A 23,671-nucleotide genomic window follows, 5' to 3' on the forward strand; every position below is an offset into this window, starting at 1 on the left:
TGGTTATCCACTTTGGTGGCAAGAACAGGAAAGCAGATTACTACCGAAATGGAGTCAAGTTAGGTAAAGGGGCGGTACAGAAAGATCTGTGTGTTCTTGTACATCAGTCAATGAAAGCAAACATGCAAGTACAGCAGGCAGTGAAGAAAGCTAATAGCATGCTGGCCTTCATAACAAGAGGAATTGAGTATAGAAGCAAAGAGATTCTTCCGCAGCTGTACAGGGCCCTGGTGAGACCGTACCTGGAATATTGCGTGCAGTTTTGGTCTCCAAATTTGAGGAAAGACATTCTGGCTATTGAGGGAATGCAGCGTAGGTTCATGAGGTCAATTCCCGGAATGGCGGGACTATCTTACGCTGAAAGATTGGAGCGACTGGGCTTGTATATGCTTGAGTTTAGAAGGCTGAGAGGGGATCTGATTGAGACGTATAAGATTATTAAAGGATTGGACACTCTAGAGGCAGGAAGCATGTTTCCGCTGATGGGTGAGTCCCGAACCAGAGCACACAGTTTAAAAATAAGGGGTAGACCATTTAGAACAGAATTGAGGAGAAACTTCTTCATCCAAAGAGTGGTGGCTGTATGGAATGCTCTGCCCCAGAGGGCAGTGGAGGCCAAGTCTGTGGATACTTTCAAGAAAGAGTTGGATAGAGCTCTTAAGGATAGGGGAATCAAGGGTTATGGGGATAAGGCAGGAACAGGATACTGATTGAGGATGATCAGCCATGATCATAATGAATGATGATGCTGGCTCAAAGGGCAGAATGGCCTACTCGTGCACCTGTTGTCTATTGCCTATTATTCAAAAGTCCCTTGAACACCCCCTTTAAATCCATTGCATCTGCTCCCAGGATGACCAATTCCACTACAGAACATACCAGATGGCCTCCTTCTTCAAAGGCTGCAATTTCCCCTTCCACATGGTTGATGATTCCCTCCAGTGCATCTCATCCACTTCCTGTACCTCCGCCCTTGAACCCCACCCCTCCAACCGCAACAAGGACAGAATCCCCTTGGTCCTCACCTTCCCGCCCACCAACCTCCATATATATCATTCTCCAGCGTTTCTGCCACCTACAAACGGACCCCATCACCAGAGATATATTTCCTTCCCACCCCTTTCCACTTTCTGTAAAGACTATTCCCTCCACGACTGTCTTGTCAGGTCCACACCTCCCACCAAGCCAACCTCCCCTCCTGGCAGCTTCCCATGCCACCACAGGAATTGCAAAACGTGAACCACACATCCCTCCTCACCTCCGAATAAGGCCGCAAAGGAGCCTTCTACATCCATCAAAGTTTCACCTGCATTTCCTCACGTCATTTACTGTATCTGTTGCTCCCGATGCGTTCTCCTCTACATTGGGGAGACAGGACACCTACTCGTAGAGCGCTTCAGAGAACATCTCCGGGACCAATCGACCTCACTGCCCCGTGGCCAAACACTTCAACTTCCCCTCCCATTCCGCCAAGGACATGCAGGTCTTGGGCCTCCTTCATCGCCACACCCTAACCACTCAACGCCTGGAGGAAGAACGCCTCATCTTCCACCTCGGGACCATCCAACCACATGGCATCAATGTGGATTTCACCAGTTTCCTCATTTCCCATCCCCACCTTATCGCAGTACCAACTCCCAACCCGGCACTTCCCTCATGACCTATCCTACCTGTTCATCTTCCATCCCACCTATCTGCCACACCTCGGCTCACAACCCCATTTTTGATGAAGGGCTCTTTGCCCAAAACATCGATTTTCCTGCTCCTCGGATGCTGCCTGACCTGTTGTGCTTTTCCAGCACCACACTCTTGACTCATATCTGCTTCCACCACCATTCTTGGCAGTGCATTTCAGACTCTTACCACTGTCTGCATAAAAAACCTATCCCTCACATCCCCTTTGAACTTTTCCCCTTCTCATCTTAAATGCATGTCCCTACTATTAGACATTTCAACTCTGGGAAAAAGATTCTGACTGTCAATGCTCTCTATGCATCATATAATTTTATCGACTTCTATCAAGTCTCCCCTCAGCCTCCACCATGTCAGAGAAAACAACCCGAATTTTTCTAGACTCTCTTCATAGCTCATGCGTGATGTGTGTATGTATTTGTGTTGCGCGTGTGTGAGCGTGTACATGTGCGTGTCAATGTGTGAGACTGAGAGAGACAGCAGCATGTAGGGATAGGTCTGGTCCATAATACCCTGTCTACGAGAACTCTGAAAGAAGGGTCAAGGTTGTGGCAGTCATTTATCTTTGCCAAAATCTCTCATGTGAAGCAATTTTGGTAATTTATAAGCCCATGCATGATAAGGGGTCTCCACAGCTTGAACACCTGAATTGCCAATAGACTGCTGATGGAATTGTCACTGCATGGTGAGGGAGGGTACCATGTGTTCTTGCCATGTTGCCATAGGAAGGTGATAATAGGTGCACAGTGAATTGTAATTTCCCATTATCCTATGATCCATAGGTAACTCCTTCCCATGGATGTGGGATCTCTCTGGAGCTGAGTGAAGTGATGAAGAATTTCAGAAATAAGTCAATCCATCGTGGAGGAAGGCCTGTCAAGGTCTACTCCGAGGAATATTCACAGAAAGGCAAGTGGAAATCTTAGCTTCTCAAAGTAAATGCAGGAAAGAGGAGCTAAGGATTATCAGATCAGAAATGATCTCACTGAATGGCACAGCAGATCTGATGGGCTGAATGGCCTACTTCTGGTCCTATGACAACAAGGCCTTCTGCTCTTCTGTCCTTTGTTTTTGAATCAGTTACATCTTCATGTCTGTGAATGGTAGATCTTTGTTAAGCATCATAGAATATGAACAATTCCAACATTTAAAAGGCATCTGGATGGGTATATGAATATGAGGGGTTTGGAGGGATATGGGCCAGGTGCTGGCAGGTGGGACTAGATTGGGTTGGGCGCTCTGGTAGGCATGGACGAGTTGGACCGCAGGGTCTGTTTCCATGCTGTACATCTCTATGACTCTATGAAGCAAAGGTGGCAAAATAAAGCTGAGGTATCGATCAGCTAAGGACAGCATTGAAATAATCTCAAGGGACTGAGTACCTCACTGCTCCTCCTAAGCAGCTCAGGGGAGGGGGAGGGGGTGTGGGTGGTGGTGGTTGGGAGGGGTGTGGGGGGTGCTGCTGAATGGCATTCTTCTGTTTTGACGGTTCTAATGATTAAGCAGTCATGGGAAATCTCAGATGAGAGTTCTGCAGCTCCTTGATTTTGCATGGATTCAGTGCAACCTGCGCAATGCACAATACCTGACAGACTATACTGTGGAAAGCTGAATGCTGACGGGCTGGGCTGCATGAATCAGACACAGGTTCCAAAGACACTTTTCAGTGATTTCGTGTCTGGAATGCTTGCAAAAATGTGACGAGAAAATCTCGATTTTACACTCACCAGCATATGTTGTTTGCAGAGGAGCAAATGAGGGAAGACAGGAAGAAGAGGAAAAGTTGTCCAAATACCAAAAGAGGGCACAAGCGAAAAGAACAGGAAGATAAAATTAAAGGAAAATCCCTCTGCTAGTTAGTCAGTGACCACCTGGTGAGAGTGGAGTCCATGAATGAGAAGCCTAGATGAGAAGCACCTGAACAACAAAGGAAGAAATAATCCTTTCTTTTCGGTTCTGGCCTAACCAGTTAGTCAAATCGTCAATCCACATATTTATAAGATAAGGCATTGCTTTGTTACGTAGCTGCACCATATCATTTCAGACTTCAAACAGTCCCCTTTATGACAGAGTGCATTTACTGTCGCTTTTCTGATGGTTTGCGTCTAATTATGTGAATTTTAATAAAGCACTCTCATATTAACCTGACACTGACAACTGGACATTATTGAGTTTAACTCTTTGTCCGTCAGTTGTTCTTGTATCTTTGTGGTTCACTTATAATGTCATGGCCAGTTCATCTGCAGGAAGCCAGATTACTGCCAGTGTTACAGTCAGTCGAGCTGCAGTGTGCTATGCAGTTGAGAAGTCATTGCAGGCTGCAAAAGGAAACCATCCAGGGTGCACAACTGCGAATGTGATTCCTTGTTTATCCTGAGTTAGCTGATATTAGACAAAGCAGGGCAGAGGCAGAACAATTTAGCCTCTAAGCCCTGTGGCCACCCCTTTCTCAGTCACTCTTCCGTAATTTTTTGTGTGCAATAGATGCTGATTAAGCGCAAGAGGTGGCTCAGAGTGATGCTGGATGTGAACAATTGTGGATATGTAATCTGTAATATTGCACTTTTTGAAGTGATGGGGAGAGAATTACCTCCTGAAATGAATCTCTTTGGAGCTCCTTGTTTGGAATCAAGAACGATTTGCAATGGTGAGGGCAAGAAAATGCTGCACAGCTACTTTTTTAAAAGTAGTTGCAATATTAGAAAAGCACAGCCAATTTGCACACAGTATATTCCCACAAATCGTCATCTGACTTCAAACAATCTATGATCGTGGGGACTGGGATTAGACAGAAGGGTGCCATAATGATGAAGAGTTTCTGCCTGTGGGTCACAGGGTGCCTGAATAAGAAAGCACCCCTTCCCCAAGTCAACTAGGTGGGCACCAATGAGGGACGGCAGAGGGTGGAGGACCCACTGTCTTGCACTGCTGCTGTGTCATTTTACCACAGTGGAAAATGTGGAGGTCAGCCTTCCAGTCCATTGAGGTGATTAACCAATCACTTTTCAGCCTTTTCCCACAGCTTCTGGCTATTTGGCAGTGGGGGGGCCACTCCTGCCTCAATGGGAGACCACATCGGGAGCCCCGGTAGCTTCCTGGAGGCCTTATGGGAGAGTTTCCTTCTTATTCAGACACCATGTGTCCCTTGGGGGCTGCTCCTCAGCAATAACCAATGTTGCCCTCATCACAGTGCCACCCCACTGTGTACCCTCCATTCTGACCACTCCCCCTCCAGTACGCCCAGATCACACACACAGTTGGTAGAGTGGAGATATCCCTGTAGCAACCTCCATTCCCAGTTGCGAATGATTGCTGGATTCCTTAAAGTGACAGTAGTCCCGGCGGTAACTGTTTCATTGCCTGACCCAGGTAAATTGCAGGTGGAGATCCCACGGTATGCCAAGGTGGGATCACCCCCTCCAGCTCTGGCCTGCTGCCAGAAACCACACTGCAACTGCAAATTTCAGCTCACAGTTTGCCAGCTAGCTATTATCTTCAAGGGCGTACTGCAACTGAGCCCAATTTTGTCCTCCTTTACTAGGATAGCATGATGGCTCAGTGGTTAGCACTACTGCCTCCCGGGATCTGGGTTCGATTCCACCCTCAGGCGACTGTCTGTGTTGAGTTTGCACATTCCCCCCACATATGTGTGGGTTTGCTCCGGTTTCCTCCCTCAGCCCAAAGATTTGTAGGTTAGGTGGTTTGGCCATGGGAAGTTGAGTGTGTGGGTCTCAGTGGGATGTTCTTCAAAGGGTTGGTGTAGACTTGATGAGCTGAATGGTCTGCTTCCACAGTGCAGTGATTCAATATGTATGAAGTTAAAAATCTCACAACACCAGGTTATAGTCCAACATTTTGAAGCACTTGGTTGTGTCGCAACCACCTGATGAAGGAGCAGCACTCCAAAAGCTAGTGCTTCCAACTAAACCTGTTGGACTGTAACCTAGTGTCGTGTTATTTTTGACTTTGTACACCCCAGTCCAACACTGGCGCCTCCAAATCATGAATATGTATACTCCCCATGCTACAAACAAGAGTGATCCCTTTAATGTGACTCTCCCACAGGACACGGAAGCTTGCAACCTCCACTTTGGCTGAAGGCACCTGATTTATTCTTTCCTGGTCTCTATGACTGAACCCACATTTTTATCCTCCATTATGCATGATGGGGTGAAGTAATCAGTTTGCTCCAATAATAGATTGTGTGAAAAGCAGAGTAGTTCTTGTTTACAAGCCCTATTAGACACACACCTTACTGATCCTGAATGAACTGGGGCAGTTTGCTATTGAAACAACTGTACCATTGTTTATCAATACCTGAGTGTGAAAAAATGAAGTGGTTCTGTTCTTCTTCATCTGAAAGAATCATTTTACACAGAAAAGCTCACCCAAGTACCTCTGAATTTATCCATGAATTCATTGAGGCACCCATTTCCATTCATCTAACTGTCAACACACCCACGCACCCACCTAACCATTTATTAATCCACCCAATATTCTATCTTGTCACAATCCATCCATAATCAATCTCAAATTATGCATCAAAACATTGGTGCATAAAACATTGGTGCAAAACATCAGCTCTCAATCCTTCACTTCACCTGGGCCAGCATTTGTTAATGATCCCTGATTTCCATGGAGGGGGCTATGATCAGTTGAGTTCTTGAAGCAGCAGGTCTAGGGGTGTAGAGACAACTACAGGTAGTGCAGTTAGAGAGGAAACTCCAGGTTTTTGACCCAGAGACAGTGAAGGAATGGCAGTATTTTCCAAGTCAGGATAACAGGTGGCTTGGAGGGAGTGTAGAGATGGTGGTGTTCCTATGTATGAGCTTGTGGGTTGAAAGGTGCCATCAAAGGAGTACTAGTGAGTTGGTGCAGGGTACCTTGTAGATGGTACACACTACAGATCATTGGTGAAGGGTGCTCATGATTAATATGGTAGAGAGGGTGTCAATCAATCCTGTTTTTTTGTGGATGGTGTTGAACCTATCAGAGAGGTAAAAACAATGACTGCAGATGCTGGAAACCAGATTCTGGATTAGTGGTGCTGGAAGAGCACAGCAGTTCAGGCAGCATCCAAGGAGCAGGCAAAAGCCCTTCATCAGGAATAAAAGCCTGTTATTCCTGATTTTATTCCTGATGAAGGGCTTTTGCCCGAATCGTCGATTTCGCTGCTCCTTGGATGCTGCCTGAACTGCTGTGCTCTTCCAGCACCACTAATCCAGAATCCTTGAACCTATCAGATACCTATCCTTTTACTCACCAGACCATTTCCTACCAACAAGGTGAACATTTTTGTGGTCATGGTACTAGACTAGCTATCCTCAAACTTTGGCCAAAACTCTGGCATTATGGGTTCAAATGCCACCAAGGCATTTGTTGGAACTTAAATTGAATTAATAAGATCTGGAATTAGAAACCGGTCTAATTGATAGCGATCTTGAAACTATCATAAATAGTCATAAAAAACAATCTAAGTCACTGATCTTCTTCAGGACCAGACATTGGCCATCCGTCCCGGGTCTGGCCTACATGTCACTTCAGACCCACAGCAATGTGGTTGACTCTGAACTGCCCTCTGAAATACCCCACGTAAATCATTCAGTTCAAAGATAATTCTTTGTAGGTGGGTAATAAATACTGGCTTCATCTCTGGCAATGCCCACTTTACATGAGTAAATAAAGAAAAGCAATTTCCCACCTTATAATTTATTCATTCATGCATTCACTATCTACTCATTCACCTTTCAACCTACCCGCCCACTCATTCACCTACCTTGCTTCTGATTCCCTACAGTGTGGAAACAGGCCATTTGGCTCAACAAATGCACACCGACCCTCCAATCAGGAGGGTAACCCACCCAGACCCATTTCCCTCTGACTAATGCACGTAACACTATGGGCAATTTGGCATGGCCAATTCACCTAACCTGCACATCTTTGGACTGTGGGAGGAAACCCACACAAACACAGGGAGAATGTGCAAACTCCACACAGACAGTCACCCGAGGCTAGAATCAAATCCAAGTCTCTGGCGCTGTGAGGCTGCAGTGCTTAACCACTCTTAATGTATCTAGCCAACTATTTCACTAGCTATTACAAGTAAAGCCATAAATGCATTCATCCAACTCTATATTTTTAAATCCATTTCCCCATCTATCCATCCAACACCTATCATTCCATCATTTAAGATAGAAGCAAGATAAGGTGGATACAGGAAAATTGAAATAAAAGCAGGAAGTGCTGGAGAAACTCAGCAAGTCTGGTGGTATCTGTGGAGAGATAAACAGAGTTAAAATTTTGAGTCCAGATTAATGATTCTTCAGAATAGTTAATTCCGTTCCTTCTCACATCGACTCGATTGTTGAGTGATCATCTATTATGATCCATCCAACTTAATTAGCATCTGAAAGTCATCTAAAATCATGAATGTATGTGGAATCCTTCATGAACTGAGAGATGGTCTTTTAATCCCTGCCTTCTATCCCTTTAAATTAGGAAAAATAAAGTTCTGAACTAGTCCGGTGGCAGTTCCATGAAAACACCAATGAATTCTCATCAAAGATCTGGCTGTCCTCAGAGTGCAGCTGAATAGGTTGGGACTGTTTTCCCTGGAGTGTCAGAGGTTGAGAGATGACCTTACGAAGGTTTATAAAATCATGAGTGGCATAAATAGGGTGAATAGGCAATTCTTTTACCCAAGGCTTGGGAGTCTAAAACTAGAGGGCATAGGTTTAAGGGGAGAGGGGAAATATATAAGATGGACCCAAGGGGAAACATTTTCACACAGAGGGTGGTGCGTATATGGGATGAGCTGCCAGAGGAAGTGGTGGAGGCTGGTACAACTACAACATTTAAAATGCATCTGGATGGGTACATGAATAGGAAGGGTTTAGAGGGATATGGGCCAAATGCTGGCAAATGGGGCTAGATTAATTTAGGATATCTGGTCAGCATGGTTGAGTTGGAGTGAAGAGTCTGTTTCCATGCTGTACAACTCTATGACTCCATAACTGCCTAAGTATCTTTAACCCATTTTTAGCCATGTTTCACTAGCCTGGGTGTTCTGGAACCTGAAGTATGAAAGGATTTGAGTCACATTTAAACTTTGCTGGCACAAATCATGTTGAAGTAAATGCAACAGTGAGTGAGTGACGAAGGAGAAGTCAGTCCATCTGTCACAACAACAACACTTGAAATCAAGGTGACAATGCACCTTTGAATGTTCCCTGTTCCCCAAATGCAAATGCTTTTTCCCCGCACTCTCTATTTTCTGCCCTTTTTACTAAGATGGCAGATGAGCTAGCCACCTTACCTGTCACAACAGGATAGCTCTGGGGTCCTGAAACGTTGGTCCCAAGGTCAGGAGTGGCTGCGGCTGAGAGGCTGCTTTTGACATCTTCCAATCCAGAGGCCAGGGCAGAGAGGGAATACTCATTAGCCTGAGAAAAACACAAACATGGTATAATGAAGAGAGTTTGGTTTGGATTTCCTTGTAAGTCACTTGCATCACATTTCATAATTTTATAATACTTCGGTTATTTTTTATTTAACTTTGTTTTTCTAATCAATCAGTTCAGAGACGTTACTACACACCTCTGGAGCAGGTGGGACTTGAACCCTCATAACCATCGAACCGCCCCATAAAAATAACAGAAGCTTCATCTTTATTTTTCCCAGAGTACACAGCTGGAAAATGACACTCCTTTTACATCCCATCAATGTGACTTAACAGAGAATCTAAGAGTGAGACACAAACAACAAAGAACTGGGGCAGAGACACAGAAAGTGACTGAAATTTCGAATGAGGTTTAGAGTGTAATATGTATCTAAGAATGAAATGCAGAGAATAACTGACCCTGGGAAGGAAACACAGGGAACAACAGAGGCTTGGAGTCAGTTACAGAAAATTATTAACAGTGACCTACAAGAATATGCAGTAATTTGAATAAGGAATAGGAATGGGAATAGGCCACTCGATCCCTTGAATCTGCTCTACAAAGTGATAAGATCACAGTTGACCTGATAACTCCACATTTCTACCTATTTCTGATAGATTCAGGATAAGCAAACAGGTGTATCTGCCACTCCTTAAATATATTCAAAGATTCTATTTCCATTGACTTTTGAGGAATAAGAGTTTAGAAGTCTCACAACCCATGGAAGTAATAAGACTGGCAATAAGAGACTGAATATTGCTGGAACAGCAAATATTTACTTATTCTTCAAGAGAATAGATGTTTTATATCTACTAAAACAGGGAGCATCACTCCCAAAGAGATTTTACCTCTAAAAGTACCACACTCCCTCAATACTTAACCAGAGTGTCAGCCAGGAATTTGGGTTCAAGATGCTGGACTGGGCCTTGAACCTCGGGAAGAAAGAGTTTGAGGTTTGAGTATCACTGGCATGTCACAGCAGCTGCCTTTATTGCTCACAGTAATGTTAAAATGGGATCTCAAAGAACAGCAAGTATCGGGTTGGCTTTAGTCTATCAGGTGAAGTGTTCATTTCAAATTCATTTGCTATAGAGTGGGAGGTCACAGATGAATCAAACACAAAATGAGGTGGAGGGGTCATCTCTGGAACCTGAGCTCAAATCCAGGTGACAGTAATGGGCAAAATGTCTTTGCTGCCTGACAGGTTTCTAAATGTGCAGCCTCAAGCCAACAAAAAATCTTCAATGGCTTGGAGACAGTATGGTCTCCTGACAAAGGGTTCTGACCCATAACATTGACTTTCCTGCTCCTCCAATGCTGTCAGACCTGCTGTGTTTCTCCAGCTCCACATGTAAAGAATCTTCACTGATGACTATCAAAAGCAGAGCCAATTCCTCAGTCCAAAAGAGATAGTGGAGTCCTCCAGAAATTGAAATGGATTTAATTTTCAGTCCTTTACCTCCAACTTAAGATGACACTGACTTGAAAAGTTAATCTGTCCCCTTCTAAACTGATTACCATATTCCAGAAATTATTTCACAAAGTCTCAAACAGCGAGGCCTCTGCTGGAGTGAGTTCTGTTATGCACGTTCAACTGTCACCCAGAAACTCAGGAGTTCAGGTTGACATGGCCCCTTGAAGTGGAGAAGATGTGGGTGGCATGGTGGCACAGTGGTTAGCACTGCTGCCTCACAGCGCCAGAGACCCGGGTTCAGTTCCTGCCTCAGGCGACTGACTGTGTGGAGTTTGCACATTCTCCCCGGTTTGCGTGGGTTTCCTCCGGGTGCTCCGGTTTCCTCCCACAATCCAAAGATGTGCACGTCAGGTGAAGTGGCCATGCTAAATTGCCCGTAGTGTTAGGTAAGGGGTAAATGTAGAGGTATGGGTGGGTTACGCTTTGGCGGGTTGGTGTGGACTTGTTGGGCCGAAGGGCCTGTTTCCACACTGTAGGTAATCTAAAGATCCATTTATGGCTTGGCTCACTGGAATTACAAGGTCAACATTGCTGGGTCCACTGTTTGTCATCATTTATATAAATGGTTTGGATGTGAATATAGAACATATGGTTAGTAAGTTTGCAGATGATACCAAAATAGGTTCTGTAGTGGACAGTGAAGATTATCTCAGAGTACAATGGGACCTTGATCAGGTGAGCCAATGGGCTGAGGTGCGGCAGATGGAGTTTAATTTGGATAAATGTGAAGTGTTGCATTTGGTAAGATAAACCAGGGCAGAGCTTCTACCATTAATGGTAGGGCCCTCGTAAATGCTGCCAAACAAAGAGACCTAGGGAGTGCAAGTGCACAGTTTCTTGAAAGTGGAGTTGCAAGTAGATAGGGTAGTAAAGAAGGAGTTTCACACGCTTATCTTCATTGGTCTGGACACTAAGTATAGGACATTGGTGAGGCCACCTTTGGAATATTGTTTACAATTTTGGTCACCCTTCTATATGAAAGATGCTGTTAAACTTGAGAGAGTACAGAAAAGATTTACAAGAATCTAGACTAGAGGGTTTCAGCTATAGGGAGAGACTGAATAGGCTGGGACTGTTTTCTCTAGAGCGTCAGAGACTGACGGGGTGACCTTACAGAGGTTTATAAAATCATGACGGGCTTGGATAGTCAAGATCTTTTTCCTTGGGTGAGGGAGTCTAAAACAAGGGGACAGAGGTTTAAGGTGAGAGGGGAAAGATTTACAAGGGACCTAAGGGGCAACTGTTTCACACAGAGTGTGGTGCATGTATGGAACAAGCTGCCAGAGGAAGTGGTGGAGGCTGGTAAAACTACAACATTTAACAGGCACCTGGATGGTATATGAATAGGAAGGGCTTAGCAGGATACAGGTCAAAGTTGGCAAATGGGACGAGGTCAGATTGGGATCTCTGGTTGGTGCAGGTGAGTTGGAACAAAGGGTCTGTTTCCATGCTATAGGACTGTGTGGCGCTATGACTCTGTCCGAAGGTAGCCTCTTCCATTCTTTTCTCTCTATCTTTCCTTTGCTATTGACTTATGTCCTCTCCAGTCTCCAAAGTTTCATGGCCAATTTGGTCCCCAATAGACTGACAGTGAGGTGATCCCCTAAAGCAGTATTACCACCCAACCCTGTCATAATAATCCTGGATATGAGTACAGAATTCATGAGTGATTCAAAAGAAAACTTCAAACACCAACACTGAGAATCAAGTGATATATGGGACAAAGGAAGAGGAAGGATCGGGAGAAAAAGTGTAAAACCAAAGGGTGATCAGAGAACATCAAAAACAGGTGGAGAACCAAAGGAGACTGAAGAGCAGAAATAAGGAAGTGTTAGAGGGAAGATACATAAAAATATCTGCAGTGTCATTGCACATTTTGTAATGATCCTCAAGTGGTGTGCTACCCCAAGTGACCATGTCGTGATAGGCCTCTTGCTGACCTTGCCTTGTCTCAATCAACAACATCTAACCCCTGATTTTCTCCTTCAACTGTCGCCCAGATGCTGGAATGCTCTCTTCTTAATGGCATTCAACTGCATAACAGTAATTCCCCAAAGCAAGGCTGGCTCTGAGAAGGGATAACATTGCGTACTGGAGTGTGGGGCGATGACTCATTGAATTTAAAAGCACGTCAGACTACATCAAGCGTCCATCCAGATGAACAGTTACATCTCAAAGCTACTTTTACGAAGACCAACAAGCCAATTGTCCTCATGAATATTACATTAGATTGAGACTGATTCGCTTTTGCCTCCGCATTCCAGACACATGGCTTTCTTTTTTCTCCACGTGCTCTTGTTCTCTCTCTAACTCGCTCTTTCAGTCTCCATGGCGGAGATTGCAAGTCATTTCCAATTCGTTGTGGTATTGATCTTTCACTGGGAATCAGTTTTCTAATTAGCTGCAAATTAGGCTTTCTACTGGGGGTAAGGCCTGTCCCTCTGATTTATCACTGGAGTAATTCAGTGCGATTGGAGGGAAATTAAAATGAACTCAATTAAGCAACTGGTTTGCTTTATGGGCTCGGATGGAGTTTCAGACGAAAAATTAATAGACTCTTGTTGTTTAATAGTCTAATGAAAGTAAATAAAGGTTATCCATTGTAATAAGGCAGCAGCTATAAAAAGTTGTATACGGCCACAGCCCTCATTTATGATGCTGGAGATTCATAGTGACATTCCAATGTAATTTCTTTTGCATTAAGACAAACATTGTCCACATGGGGCTTCACTTCAAAGGGGCAGTGTGTATTGTCAAAGCACCTCCTGCAAAATCCACTCGGCCAGACAGATTCTCTGAGTTACAATTCCCTCCTTTGAATACTGTGTATTCATTCAAGACACAATATCTGATCTATATGTGTGTGTACTGTACTTAGCTATTACTTTGTCAGGTCAAAGGTCAACATCAGAGATCTGCTTTTCCAAACGGTGATGAAAGCTTTTTAACAGAAATGCTATTCTCATAAATTTTCTGATTTTATTATACAAGCCCTAACATAGGGACAAAGACTCTGCCTATTTAGTCACAGGTAAGTTCTGGTTCCCACTTTTCTGATCCTGATTATGATCAGAACTGTGAGATAAATCCAGGTGCCCCTGTAGTGAGAAGGAGAAATTGAGTCAGGATTTCTTGGTTCTCCAGGGATTCAGCATTGGAAAATGGCAGGATCAGCCATCTGTTTCAGAATGCACAGTTACCATTGTCAGAGAAACCTGGCCACAGAGTCAAATACTTCACAATTCAAGACACAAAGGGGCCTTGCCACAACTTAAAAAATCAAAGACTTTAGCAAAGGGTAAGAGGAGAGACAATATGTGTCAATGAACTGCTGGGAAATATTCTGTTAAACCTTTAACTTTCCACAATGTTTCATCCCTTGACATCTCCCAGGAAAGTCAGGTACACTATTCTCATAATGAACTCTCACCATAAAACCTCTCAACATCTACTTTCTTACTATAAACACGCATGGATCACTAAAATGGGTGGAGGACTCTAGGCGCATTTATACTGGGTCTGTTCACAGTAATAAAGGCAACACATAAAACTAAGACTACATGTGAATTATGATTGTGGCAAGTAAGCCTGCAAACATGTTACTGACTAGCTGCATGTCTCAGCAAGTGACCAACGTTTGTATGAAGTTAGCTCTGATCAGCCTGACAAATCCCTGATCATAATGGATGCCCGTTCTTGATTGTCAGGTGCTGGCGGATTCAACAGATCATAATGAACTCAGACAAGTCAACACTGGTGAGTACAGAGAGGCTACTCCAGAGTAGACAAGCAGCAGAGCCATTTCTATAGAACACCAATCACTGCCTCAAAGATGTCTCTTCATGGTAGCACGATCCTCCTATCACCTGTAGTTGAGTTGTGGAGATGAGTCAAGGGCCAGGTATGGAGTGAATAATCCTTGTGTCCCTGCAGTCACTTGGTGGTTTTCATAGAATCCCTACAGTGCAGAAACGGGTCATTCAGCCCATTGAGTTCTTGTAATCTCTCCGAAGAGTATTCCACCCAGACTCACCCCATTCCTGTGGGCCTGCATTTCTCATGGCTAGTCCACCTAAGCCTGCACATCCCTGGACACTAGAGGCAATCTGACATGGCCAATCCACCTAGCCTTCACATCTTTGGACTATGGGAGGAAACCAGAGTACCCAGAGGAAATCCACGCAGCCACAGGGAGAATATGCAAATTCCACACAGACAGTTGCCTGAGGCTGGAATTGAGCCTGGCTTCCTTGCGCTGTGAAGCAGCAGTGCTAACTGAGCCATCAATGAACAGTTGATGGAACAACAAGGGAATGGATGCAGAACTAATGAGACATAGACTTATAGAGTCATAGACCTGTACAGCACAGAAATAGACCCTTCAGTCCAACTCATCCATTGGGTTGGGTGGTAGTACTGCTTTAGTGGATTAGCTTACTGTCGGTCGATTGGGAATCGAATTGGCCATGAAACTCTGGAGACTGGAGAGGAGATAGGTTAATAGCAAAGGAAAGAGGAAGAGAGAAAATGGAAGAGTCCTATAGCATGGAAACAGACCCTTTGGTCCAACTCATCTGCATCAACCAAACATCCCAATCTGACCTAGTCCCATTTGCCAGCATTTGCCTCATATCCCTCTAACCCTACCAATTCATATACCCATCCAGATGCCTTTTAAATGTTGCAATTGCACCAGCCTCCACCACTCCCTCTGGCAGCTCATTTCATAAACACACCATCTTTGTGTGAAAAAGTTTCCCCTTAGGTCCTTTTTAAATCTTTCCCCCTCACCTCAAATCTATGTCCTCTAGTTTTGGACTCATCCGGGGAAAAAAAACCTTGTCTATTCACCCTATCCATACCCCTCATGATTTTATAAACATCTATAATGTCACTTCCCAGTCTATTCAATCTCTCCCCACAGCTCAAACTCTCCAATCCTTGCAACATCCTTGTAAATCTTTTATGAACCCTTTCAAGTTTCACAACACCTGACATCTGCCGAGACAGCAGGCATTCCCCAGCAAGCTGCATTGACGGTCGTGGTTTTCCAACTGCTCCTTCATGTCCAGTGAGCGCTCATCTCACCATTAAGATTAGGCTTTCAAAACGCCACAAGGGTTTACCTGATGGCACCTTGTACACTCAGGAAACCCATATCCAGGGCATGTGTGCATTCCGTCTGCTTCAGTGCATTCAGAGAGAACACAATGAACGCTCCTCTGCTGCTCTTTTATCTCTCTGATATCACAATAAATGACAAACTAGAATATCTTGGTTGTTGACGAATACACAAGGGAAGATTGGCAGGAGAGGAGTAAAAACCCATCTGGTTCACTAACAGCCTTCAGCAAGAATATGTGCCATTATTACCTGGTTTGGTGTACATGAGAATCCAGATCCACAAAAACATGGTTCAATCTTCGCTGCTCTCTGAAATGGCATCGCATGTCACTTCTTTTAAGAGTAATTTTGGATGGGCAACTGAAGCTGGCCATGCTCAAGAAGTGTCATAGAATCACAGAACCATTGAACCCCTGCAACGTGGAAGCAGGCTACTTGCCCATCGAGTTCACACCCACCCCAATATCCTATCCTTGGAATCCTGCATTTCCCATGGTTAACCCAACTAACCAGCACATCCCTGGTCAATATGGGCAATTTAGCCTGGCTAATGCACCTAACCTGCTTGGAATCTGGGAGGAAACAAGAGTACGCAGAGGAAACCCATGTAGACATGAGGACAATGTGCAAACTCAGCACAGACAGTCACCCAAAGGTGGAAATGAACCAAGAATAAATAAATAAGAACTCTCCCCGTGATATTCAATTTTTTTGCCATTTCTGAATAATAAAGCCTGTCCACTATCTACAAGGTACAAGTCAGGATTGCGATGAATAGTAGTCTCCATTTGTTTAGATGAGTGCAGCTCCAACAACACTCAAAAGCAGACTTTAAAAAGCAGTTCTCATTTGATCAGCACCTCATCAGCACCCCAGCTTCAATATTCACTCCCTCTATAACCAATGCATAGTTACAGCAGTGTGCATGGTCTAAAATACATGCCATAGCAATTTGCCATGCAACCTCAGCATCTAAATCTGCAACCTCAGCATCTAAGAAGAACAAGATCAGCAGATACATGAACACCACCACTTCCAAGCCCCACACCCTCCTAACCTGGAAATATATCATTGTTCCTTCCCTGTCACTGGGTCAAAACCCTAGAGCTGTCTTCTTAGCAGCACTGTGGATGTAACTGGACCAGGAGGATGGCAATGATTCAAGAAGACAGCATACCATCACCTTCACAAGGGCGATGAGACACAGGCAATGAATGTTGGCCCAGACAGCAATGTCCATTCCCCATGAGAGACTAAAAACAAACAACTGATCAGTAAATAACCTGCATGCTTTTGCCGGTCGGTTTTCGTTGTGCTGGAAGGGTTTCTTCCTGCTTCTGAACACTTGTGTCTATGTAGGAAGGAGTGTTACCTAGAGAAGTGAAGTCCTCTAGAATTGAATCAGTGTTAGGCACTGTTTGCTGTGACAATTAACCCATTCTGCATGGATCCAAATGTCCTCACCAAGTTAAATTTGGCAATGACAATATGAGAAGTGAATACAAGTGGTCCAGATGTTTATTTCTAAAATGGCATCCAGAGCACCAAAACTGTTGATGATGTAAACTCTCTCACTATAAACTATCTCAGTTTAAAACCATCACTATAAACTCTAAATACAAATTCCCTCATTATAGACTATTTTACTGTGACTTTTCTCAGTGTAAATTCATTTGGAACAGCTCTCTCACTGTCATCTCTCTCAATACAAGCTTTCTACATATAAATTTTTATTATAAAAGTGATTAATCACCATAAGCTCATTAAAGCCTCAAACATCATAAACTAAATACAAATTCAATCACTATAAACTTATTTCCTATAAGTTCTTTCCCTATAAACTCTCACTGTAAACTTGGTGAAAATAAACTCAATCATTAAAAGCTCAAAATAAACAAAAATCTTTCAAAATATATGCTCACACGATACACATCTCTTATCAGGTACAAAAGTAGAAGGGGTGGGGAAAAGGGGTTCCAGTAGGTGATGGAGAAAATGTGACATTTACTGAGTGGTGCCGAATGATTCTGAATTAGTAGTGTTTTTGCAAGAAGAAAGTGAGATTTGTTGGAGATTGGGAGAGGCACAGCAGCTCAGTGGTTGGCACTGCTGCCTCACAGTTCCAGGAACTTGGGTATGATTTCACCCTAGGGTGACTGTCTTTGTGGAGTTTGTACATTCTCTCCATGTCTGCATAAATTTCCTTTGGATGCTCCAGTTTCCTCCCACAGTCCAAAGATGCACAGGCTAGATGGATTAGCCGTGGGAAATGCAGGGTCATAGGAATAGGAGTGGTGGGTCTGGGTGGGGTGCTCTTTAAAGCATGGGTGTGGACTCAATGGGCTGAATGACCTTCTGGATTAGTGGTGCTGGAAGAGCACAGTAGTTCCGGCAGCATCCAAGGAGCAGCTCGTTGGATGCTGCCTGAACTGCTGTGCTCTTCCAGCACCACTAATCCAGAATCTGGTTTCCAGCATCTGCAGTCATTGTTTTTACCTACCTGAATGACCTTCTGCCAAACTGTAGGGATTCTATGGTGTGTGGACTAGCAAGATCGGAAAGTCAGCTGTACATTGGGTAGATTTAAACTTTTGCTGCTTTGAAGAGAAGTGGAACAGGTAGCCACACTCAAGGATATCAAGGGAAGACAGTAAAGGGCATCAATGACACAGGCAGCTGTGTAGCTAAGCAAACGGGCAGTTCTAGAGGTATTCTGGTCAGTGGAGAGTTGGGACTGAAAACCAACTTGCAGGAAGAGCTGTATTTGTCCAAGGACACATACAGAAGGAAGTGACTTTGGAAAGGTGTAGAGAAATGTGAATGGAAGATACAGAAACAAGAGTTCAGAAATGGCCTGGTTAGTGAACGATTTCACTCCTGCACTCCTCGAGGTAACACTCCTTCCTAGATATACGGAAGTGTTCAGAAGCTGGAAGAAACCCTTCCAGCACAACTAAAACTGACCAGCAAAAACATGCAGGTTATTTACTGAGTAAGGAGGCCAGAGGAAATGAGAAGACAAGGAGTTGGTGATTGATATGGTTCAGAGAGTTTTTATGAAGGAAGAAGATTTGCAAAATTGCTCATTATAAATTACCTCACTGCAATCTTTGTTGCTGTAAAACCTCATACTGTCCAGCCTTTACTAAAGATTTACTGACAGTAAATTTTCAAAGTAAATTTTCTTGTAATAAACTCACTCATTAGAACTCTCTCCCTGTAAATTCTATCACCAGCACATGCACTGTAAACTATGTTAGAGTGTAAGCTTAATATTAACTCTCTCAATGTCAATGCTATGTAGTGTCTGACATTTAATTTAATTGGCAACAATGGGACTGAATATCAATTGTTCCAGTGAAATGGCCACCAAGCCAATCCTTCCTGTTTTGTGTCACTGCTTAAAAGCAGGTTTCTAACTTCAGGTATGCATAACTGAGACTGTAAATGGTGCAAATCTTCCTCTTATACCCATTTAGTAAAAAGATAGAGTGAAAGAAACAATGAAATGACAGAAGGAAGCAAGAAAGAAAGAGTAGGAGAAAAAGAAATTAAGAAGAAAATAAAAATAAGGAAAAAGTAAAGAAAGTAAGTAGGAAGGAGAAAGAAAATGAGAAAAGAAAGAAAGTTGCTTTATCCTGTGCTATTCACAACTTCAGGATTTTCAAAAGTTTTTTACAACCAATTCAGTACTTTTGAAGTTGGTTGCTGTTAGAAACGTTGACGAGAAATTCTTTCATCATAAGCTTCTCACTGCATCTTGCACTTGAGACTTTTGCAATACAAATTTTTAACATAACTTTCTCATCAAAAATTTTCACGATAACCTCTCATGACACATTCACGACAGGACTTGTTTCATGACCTTTCTCGCAGTATACACATTCATTTTGAACTTTTGCTGTAAGTTGTCTCACTGCAATCTCTCTCACTACCAAGTATGTTATATCGATGATCTCAAAGTAAATGTTTGTATAAGAAACTCCATCCTTAGATACACTTAGCATCAACCCTCAGAATAAAACTCCCAAATTTTAAAATTCTCTCCCTATAAATTCAGTAAAATCTCTGACCTGGAAGTTGTCTTAATAAATATTCTTTCAGTTTGTAATAGTGTATCATATCATATGTTTAATATGAGAACTCATTAGCAATGTAACTATTCATTAATTCTGGTCCCTTGTTAAGGGTCACGCACAGATTTACCAGAACAATACTGGGATTTAATGTGTTACATTGTGACAGGTGACTGGTTTGCTATCATGGTATGCTATTTAAAACAGTTGCTGAGCTGCTTAAAGAGACAGGCTTCTAAAGAAGTTTACATCAACAGTGCACTATCCAGGCAAAGTTAAACACTGGGTAGATTCCTGATTAATCTGCTTGCTTTGGAGTTATGAACTAGATATATATTGGCAGACAATGAACACAACACTATGGAATTAAGGGGTTCAAATGGGTTCTAGAAAAGACACCAAGCAGTTAATAGCTTGCATTCAGCTATGCCCCAGCTAAGCTTTTATGGGTCAGGGCAAACACATGTGGGTAGCTGTGATACATTGAGGAGTTCAGATGGATGATATGCAGGAATACAGGTGGGTAACAGTTGCTGATTCAGAATTCGTTCTTAGGATATGGCAATATTGGTGCGGTGATATTCTTGAAAGAATTCTAGGATTTTCAGATTAATCAATCAAAACCTGCACCTCCATTCTAACTGATCAAAGATTTAACAGCCATCTGAGGTTTGTTCAATACATTTGCATCAGTTGTATGGCCCTTCGATCTTTTACTTATGTGTTGAATGTCTCCTCTCTCACTAATACCTGAAGGAGTGAGGCTCCGAAAGCTTGTGTTTTCAAATAAACCTATTGGACCATAGCCTGGTGTCATGTGATGTTTGACCTTGTCCAACCCAGTCCAACACCAGTACCTCCACATCGTGGGTAAAACCCATGGATATAATACCCTTAAGATTTTAGTTACTCAGCTGCATTGTTACAACAATTGTTTTCATGGTCACTTTTCGGTGCAAGTTTAAAGTTCTCCAAGTGCATTGAATTCAGTTACACTGCCACACTTGAATGATGGTCTATAATATTGTGGTTATTGCAGGCTTCAGTACTCTTCACTTAGACCCAGACGATCCTGAAAATATACACACAGGAAAGGGTTTTACCAAAAATATGTATTGATATAGCACCTTTATGATAATTGGACATTTCAGTCACTTCTTCGGAGCACCAAAAAGAAAATTTCAACATGAGCCACATAAGGAGATAGTTGGGCAAAAGATGACCAGGTATAATTTATGAAGAGTCTTAACTTAGGCAAGCGATGTCAAACTGTGTAAAAGTGGAGGGATGTAATTGCAGAGTTTAAGGCCTAGACAAATGAAGGTACATCCACCACTGGTGACTTGATTGAAATTTGGGAATGCCCAAGGCTGAAAATGGTGAATGCGGATATCTCAGAAGGTTTTGGGACTGCAGAGATCACACAGATAGGGTGTAGTAGAGCCATGACTTGAAATGTAAACCAAGATGAGAACTGTAAAATTGAGAGATTGCTTTACTCAGAGGGAATATGGGATTTCCAGAAAGTAAAAGCTCATGATGTAGGGGCTGGTACACTGGCATGCATAGAAGATAAGCTGGCTAACATCCGCCATGGTGGGATTTGGCCCAAGGTGCACAGAACATTATCTAGGTCTCTGGATTAATAGTCCAGAGATATTATCACTAGGCCATCGCATCCCCAACTTGAGCACAGCAAGATCACACAGTAACAATTTAAAAATGAAAAGAAAATCCACTTTATTTTCTATCATTGTGAGTGATTATCATTCAAGGGCAATGATGAGAACTCTCCTGCTCTTCTTTAATACAATTTTTACAGGATCATTTATATTCACTTAAAAAACTATAAAGGCCTCAACTTAATGTCTGAACACAGCACCTCCAAAAATACAAGCTTCCCTCAATCCAGTGCTGGGATATATTTTGTGCTCAAGTTAAATATTTGCTGCTGAACCACCAGATTTAGAGACGTGACTGTGACAGGCTGAACCACTGCAGCTTTTGAGTATTTGTGTGTATGTGTGTGTGTGTGTGTGTGTGTAAACACACCTGAAGGATAAACTCCTCTCGCACAAAATATTCACACAGCAGAGCGTCTTACCTGTTCTGATTTGATATGTTCGCCAGCGTTGAAGACATCTGAATAGTGTTGCCGCTCAAAGACGCGTTCCAGAGCCTCCAACTGCTGCTGGGCAAACGCTTCACTCCGCAGCTGCTTCCGTACACTCTCCGCAGTTCCCTGAGAATCACCATTTGGCCCAGAGGCATCCTGGGTATCTAAGAGGAAGAGGACACAAACTGCATTTTATGTTTTTTTTTGTCTGAATTGTAAAGGGGGTTTTCTTAACATTTTAAATAAAATGCTGAACAGGCTGAAGAATATTAACATTGCCCTCGAGAGACTTCTGCCCTTGAGAAAGCAGCTGAATTCTCAACCCAGGAGGAAAAGAAATGCCGAAATGTGTTCGAAAGACACATGTAATGGTCCAACTTGAATTGGAATTTCAAGGATGGAGGACCAGTAGCCCAACACCTTCATTTCCCAGTTACTGTGGATTTTATTAAACTGGTTTTTCCCGCTGTCATAATCTATATCGACATGACTACGTAGTCCTTAAGTGAAGTTAGAGATTAATATCGGATGCAACAGGACAGTTTCACAGGGTGCTTCCTTGCCCTGAAGACTGTTCTACATTTAGAACCATAGAGTCACACAGACCCTTCATTCCAACTCACCCATGTCAACCAAGTATCCTAAACTGAGCTAGTCCCACTTGCTTGTGTTTGGCCCACATCCCTCTCAAGCTTTCTATTCAAATACCTGTCCAAATGTTTCTTTAAATATTGTAATTGTATCCACTCCAACACTTCCTCTGGCAGTTCATTCCATATACTTCCCTCTGTAAAATATTGCCCCTCACATCCCTTTTAAATCTTTATCCTCTCACATTAAACCTACACCTTCTAGTTTTAGACTCCTGTACCCTGGGGAAAAGACCTTGGCTGTTCACCTGATCTCTGCCTCTCATGATTTTATAAACCTCTACAAGGCCACCCCTCAGCCTCCTATGTTTAAGGGAAAATGAGTCCCAGCCCATCCAGCCTCTCATTATAACTCAGATCCTCCATCTTCTGACGGAGCAGGTGCTAAAGACCTTTCTTCCAACGATATGACAGTGCTGATGATATCATTGAGATGTGACTGCCGTTTTAACCTGAATGAGAAGCAATGGGTAAAGTTCAGCTTTGACATCAGCCCAAAATGAGACACGTGTTAGATACGCGGCCTGATATTCTGTTCCGAACTGCAAGCAATACTGCATTTGCAAGTTATCACTTTTGCTAAAAGGCTCTTGTTCAATCTCTGTGCATTTCCCAATGGATAAACACAGCAGGGAAACATTTTGGATTGAAGACTTATGAATCGTGAAAGAAGATTAAATTAAAGAGGACCCGACAACTGTTGAGGTGATCCCAGGTTAAATCAGATCCTGCAGAAGGATCACTAAACCCGAAAGGTTAATTCTGTTTCAGTCTCCACAGATCATGCCAGACCTGCTGAGTTTCTCCAACAATTTCTGTTTTTGTTCTGATTTCCAGCGTCCACAATTCTTTCAGTTTTAAATCAGATCCTTATCTGCAAGCTATTGAGTCAAGCCTGATTCCATCTCCACATGATTTAACTCTGAGGGCAGATCCTTTAGATTTGAGGACTGGTTGTGGAGTGATGAATTTGTGACTTGCTGTTCAAAGAGGGGCAGCTATGACCTAGATGGGTCATAGGTATGACAAGCTGACAAATCCCTCAATGCCTGGTTACACAGGTCATTACACAACTGCTCCTTGAACGTCCTCAGCCCCAG

General features: G+C 43.1%; 1 protein-coding gene across 1 annotated transcript in view; it reads right to left on the bottom strand.

Moving 5' to 3' along the window:
• LOC122541755 (paired box protein Pax-2-like) overlaps positions 1–23,671 on the bottom strand; it is a 73,638-nt gene that overhangs the window by 33,083 nt on the left and 16,884 nt on the right. Inside the window, exons 2-3 of the mRNA XM_043678697.1 lie at positions 21,910–22,085; positions 9,008–9,134 (exon numbers count right to left, since the gene is read on the bottom strand). Of these exons, the coding sequence (XP_043534632.1) occupies positions 9,008–9,134; positions 21,910–22,085 (303 nt within the window). The remainder of the gene's footprint in view (positions 1–9,007; positions 9,135–21,909; positions 22,086–23,671) is intronic.

Source organism: Chiloscyllium plagiosum, chromosome 38, assembly GCF_004010195.1.
Source record: "Chiloscyllium plagiosum isolate BGI_BamShark_2017 chromosome 38, ASM401019v2, whole genome shotgun sequence".
NCBI classification, from domain to species: domain Eukaryota; kingdom Metazoa; phylum Chordata; class Chondrichthyes; order Orectolobiformes; family Hemiscylliidae; genus Chiloscyllium; species Chiloscyllium plagiosum.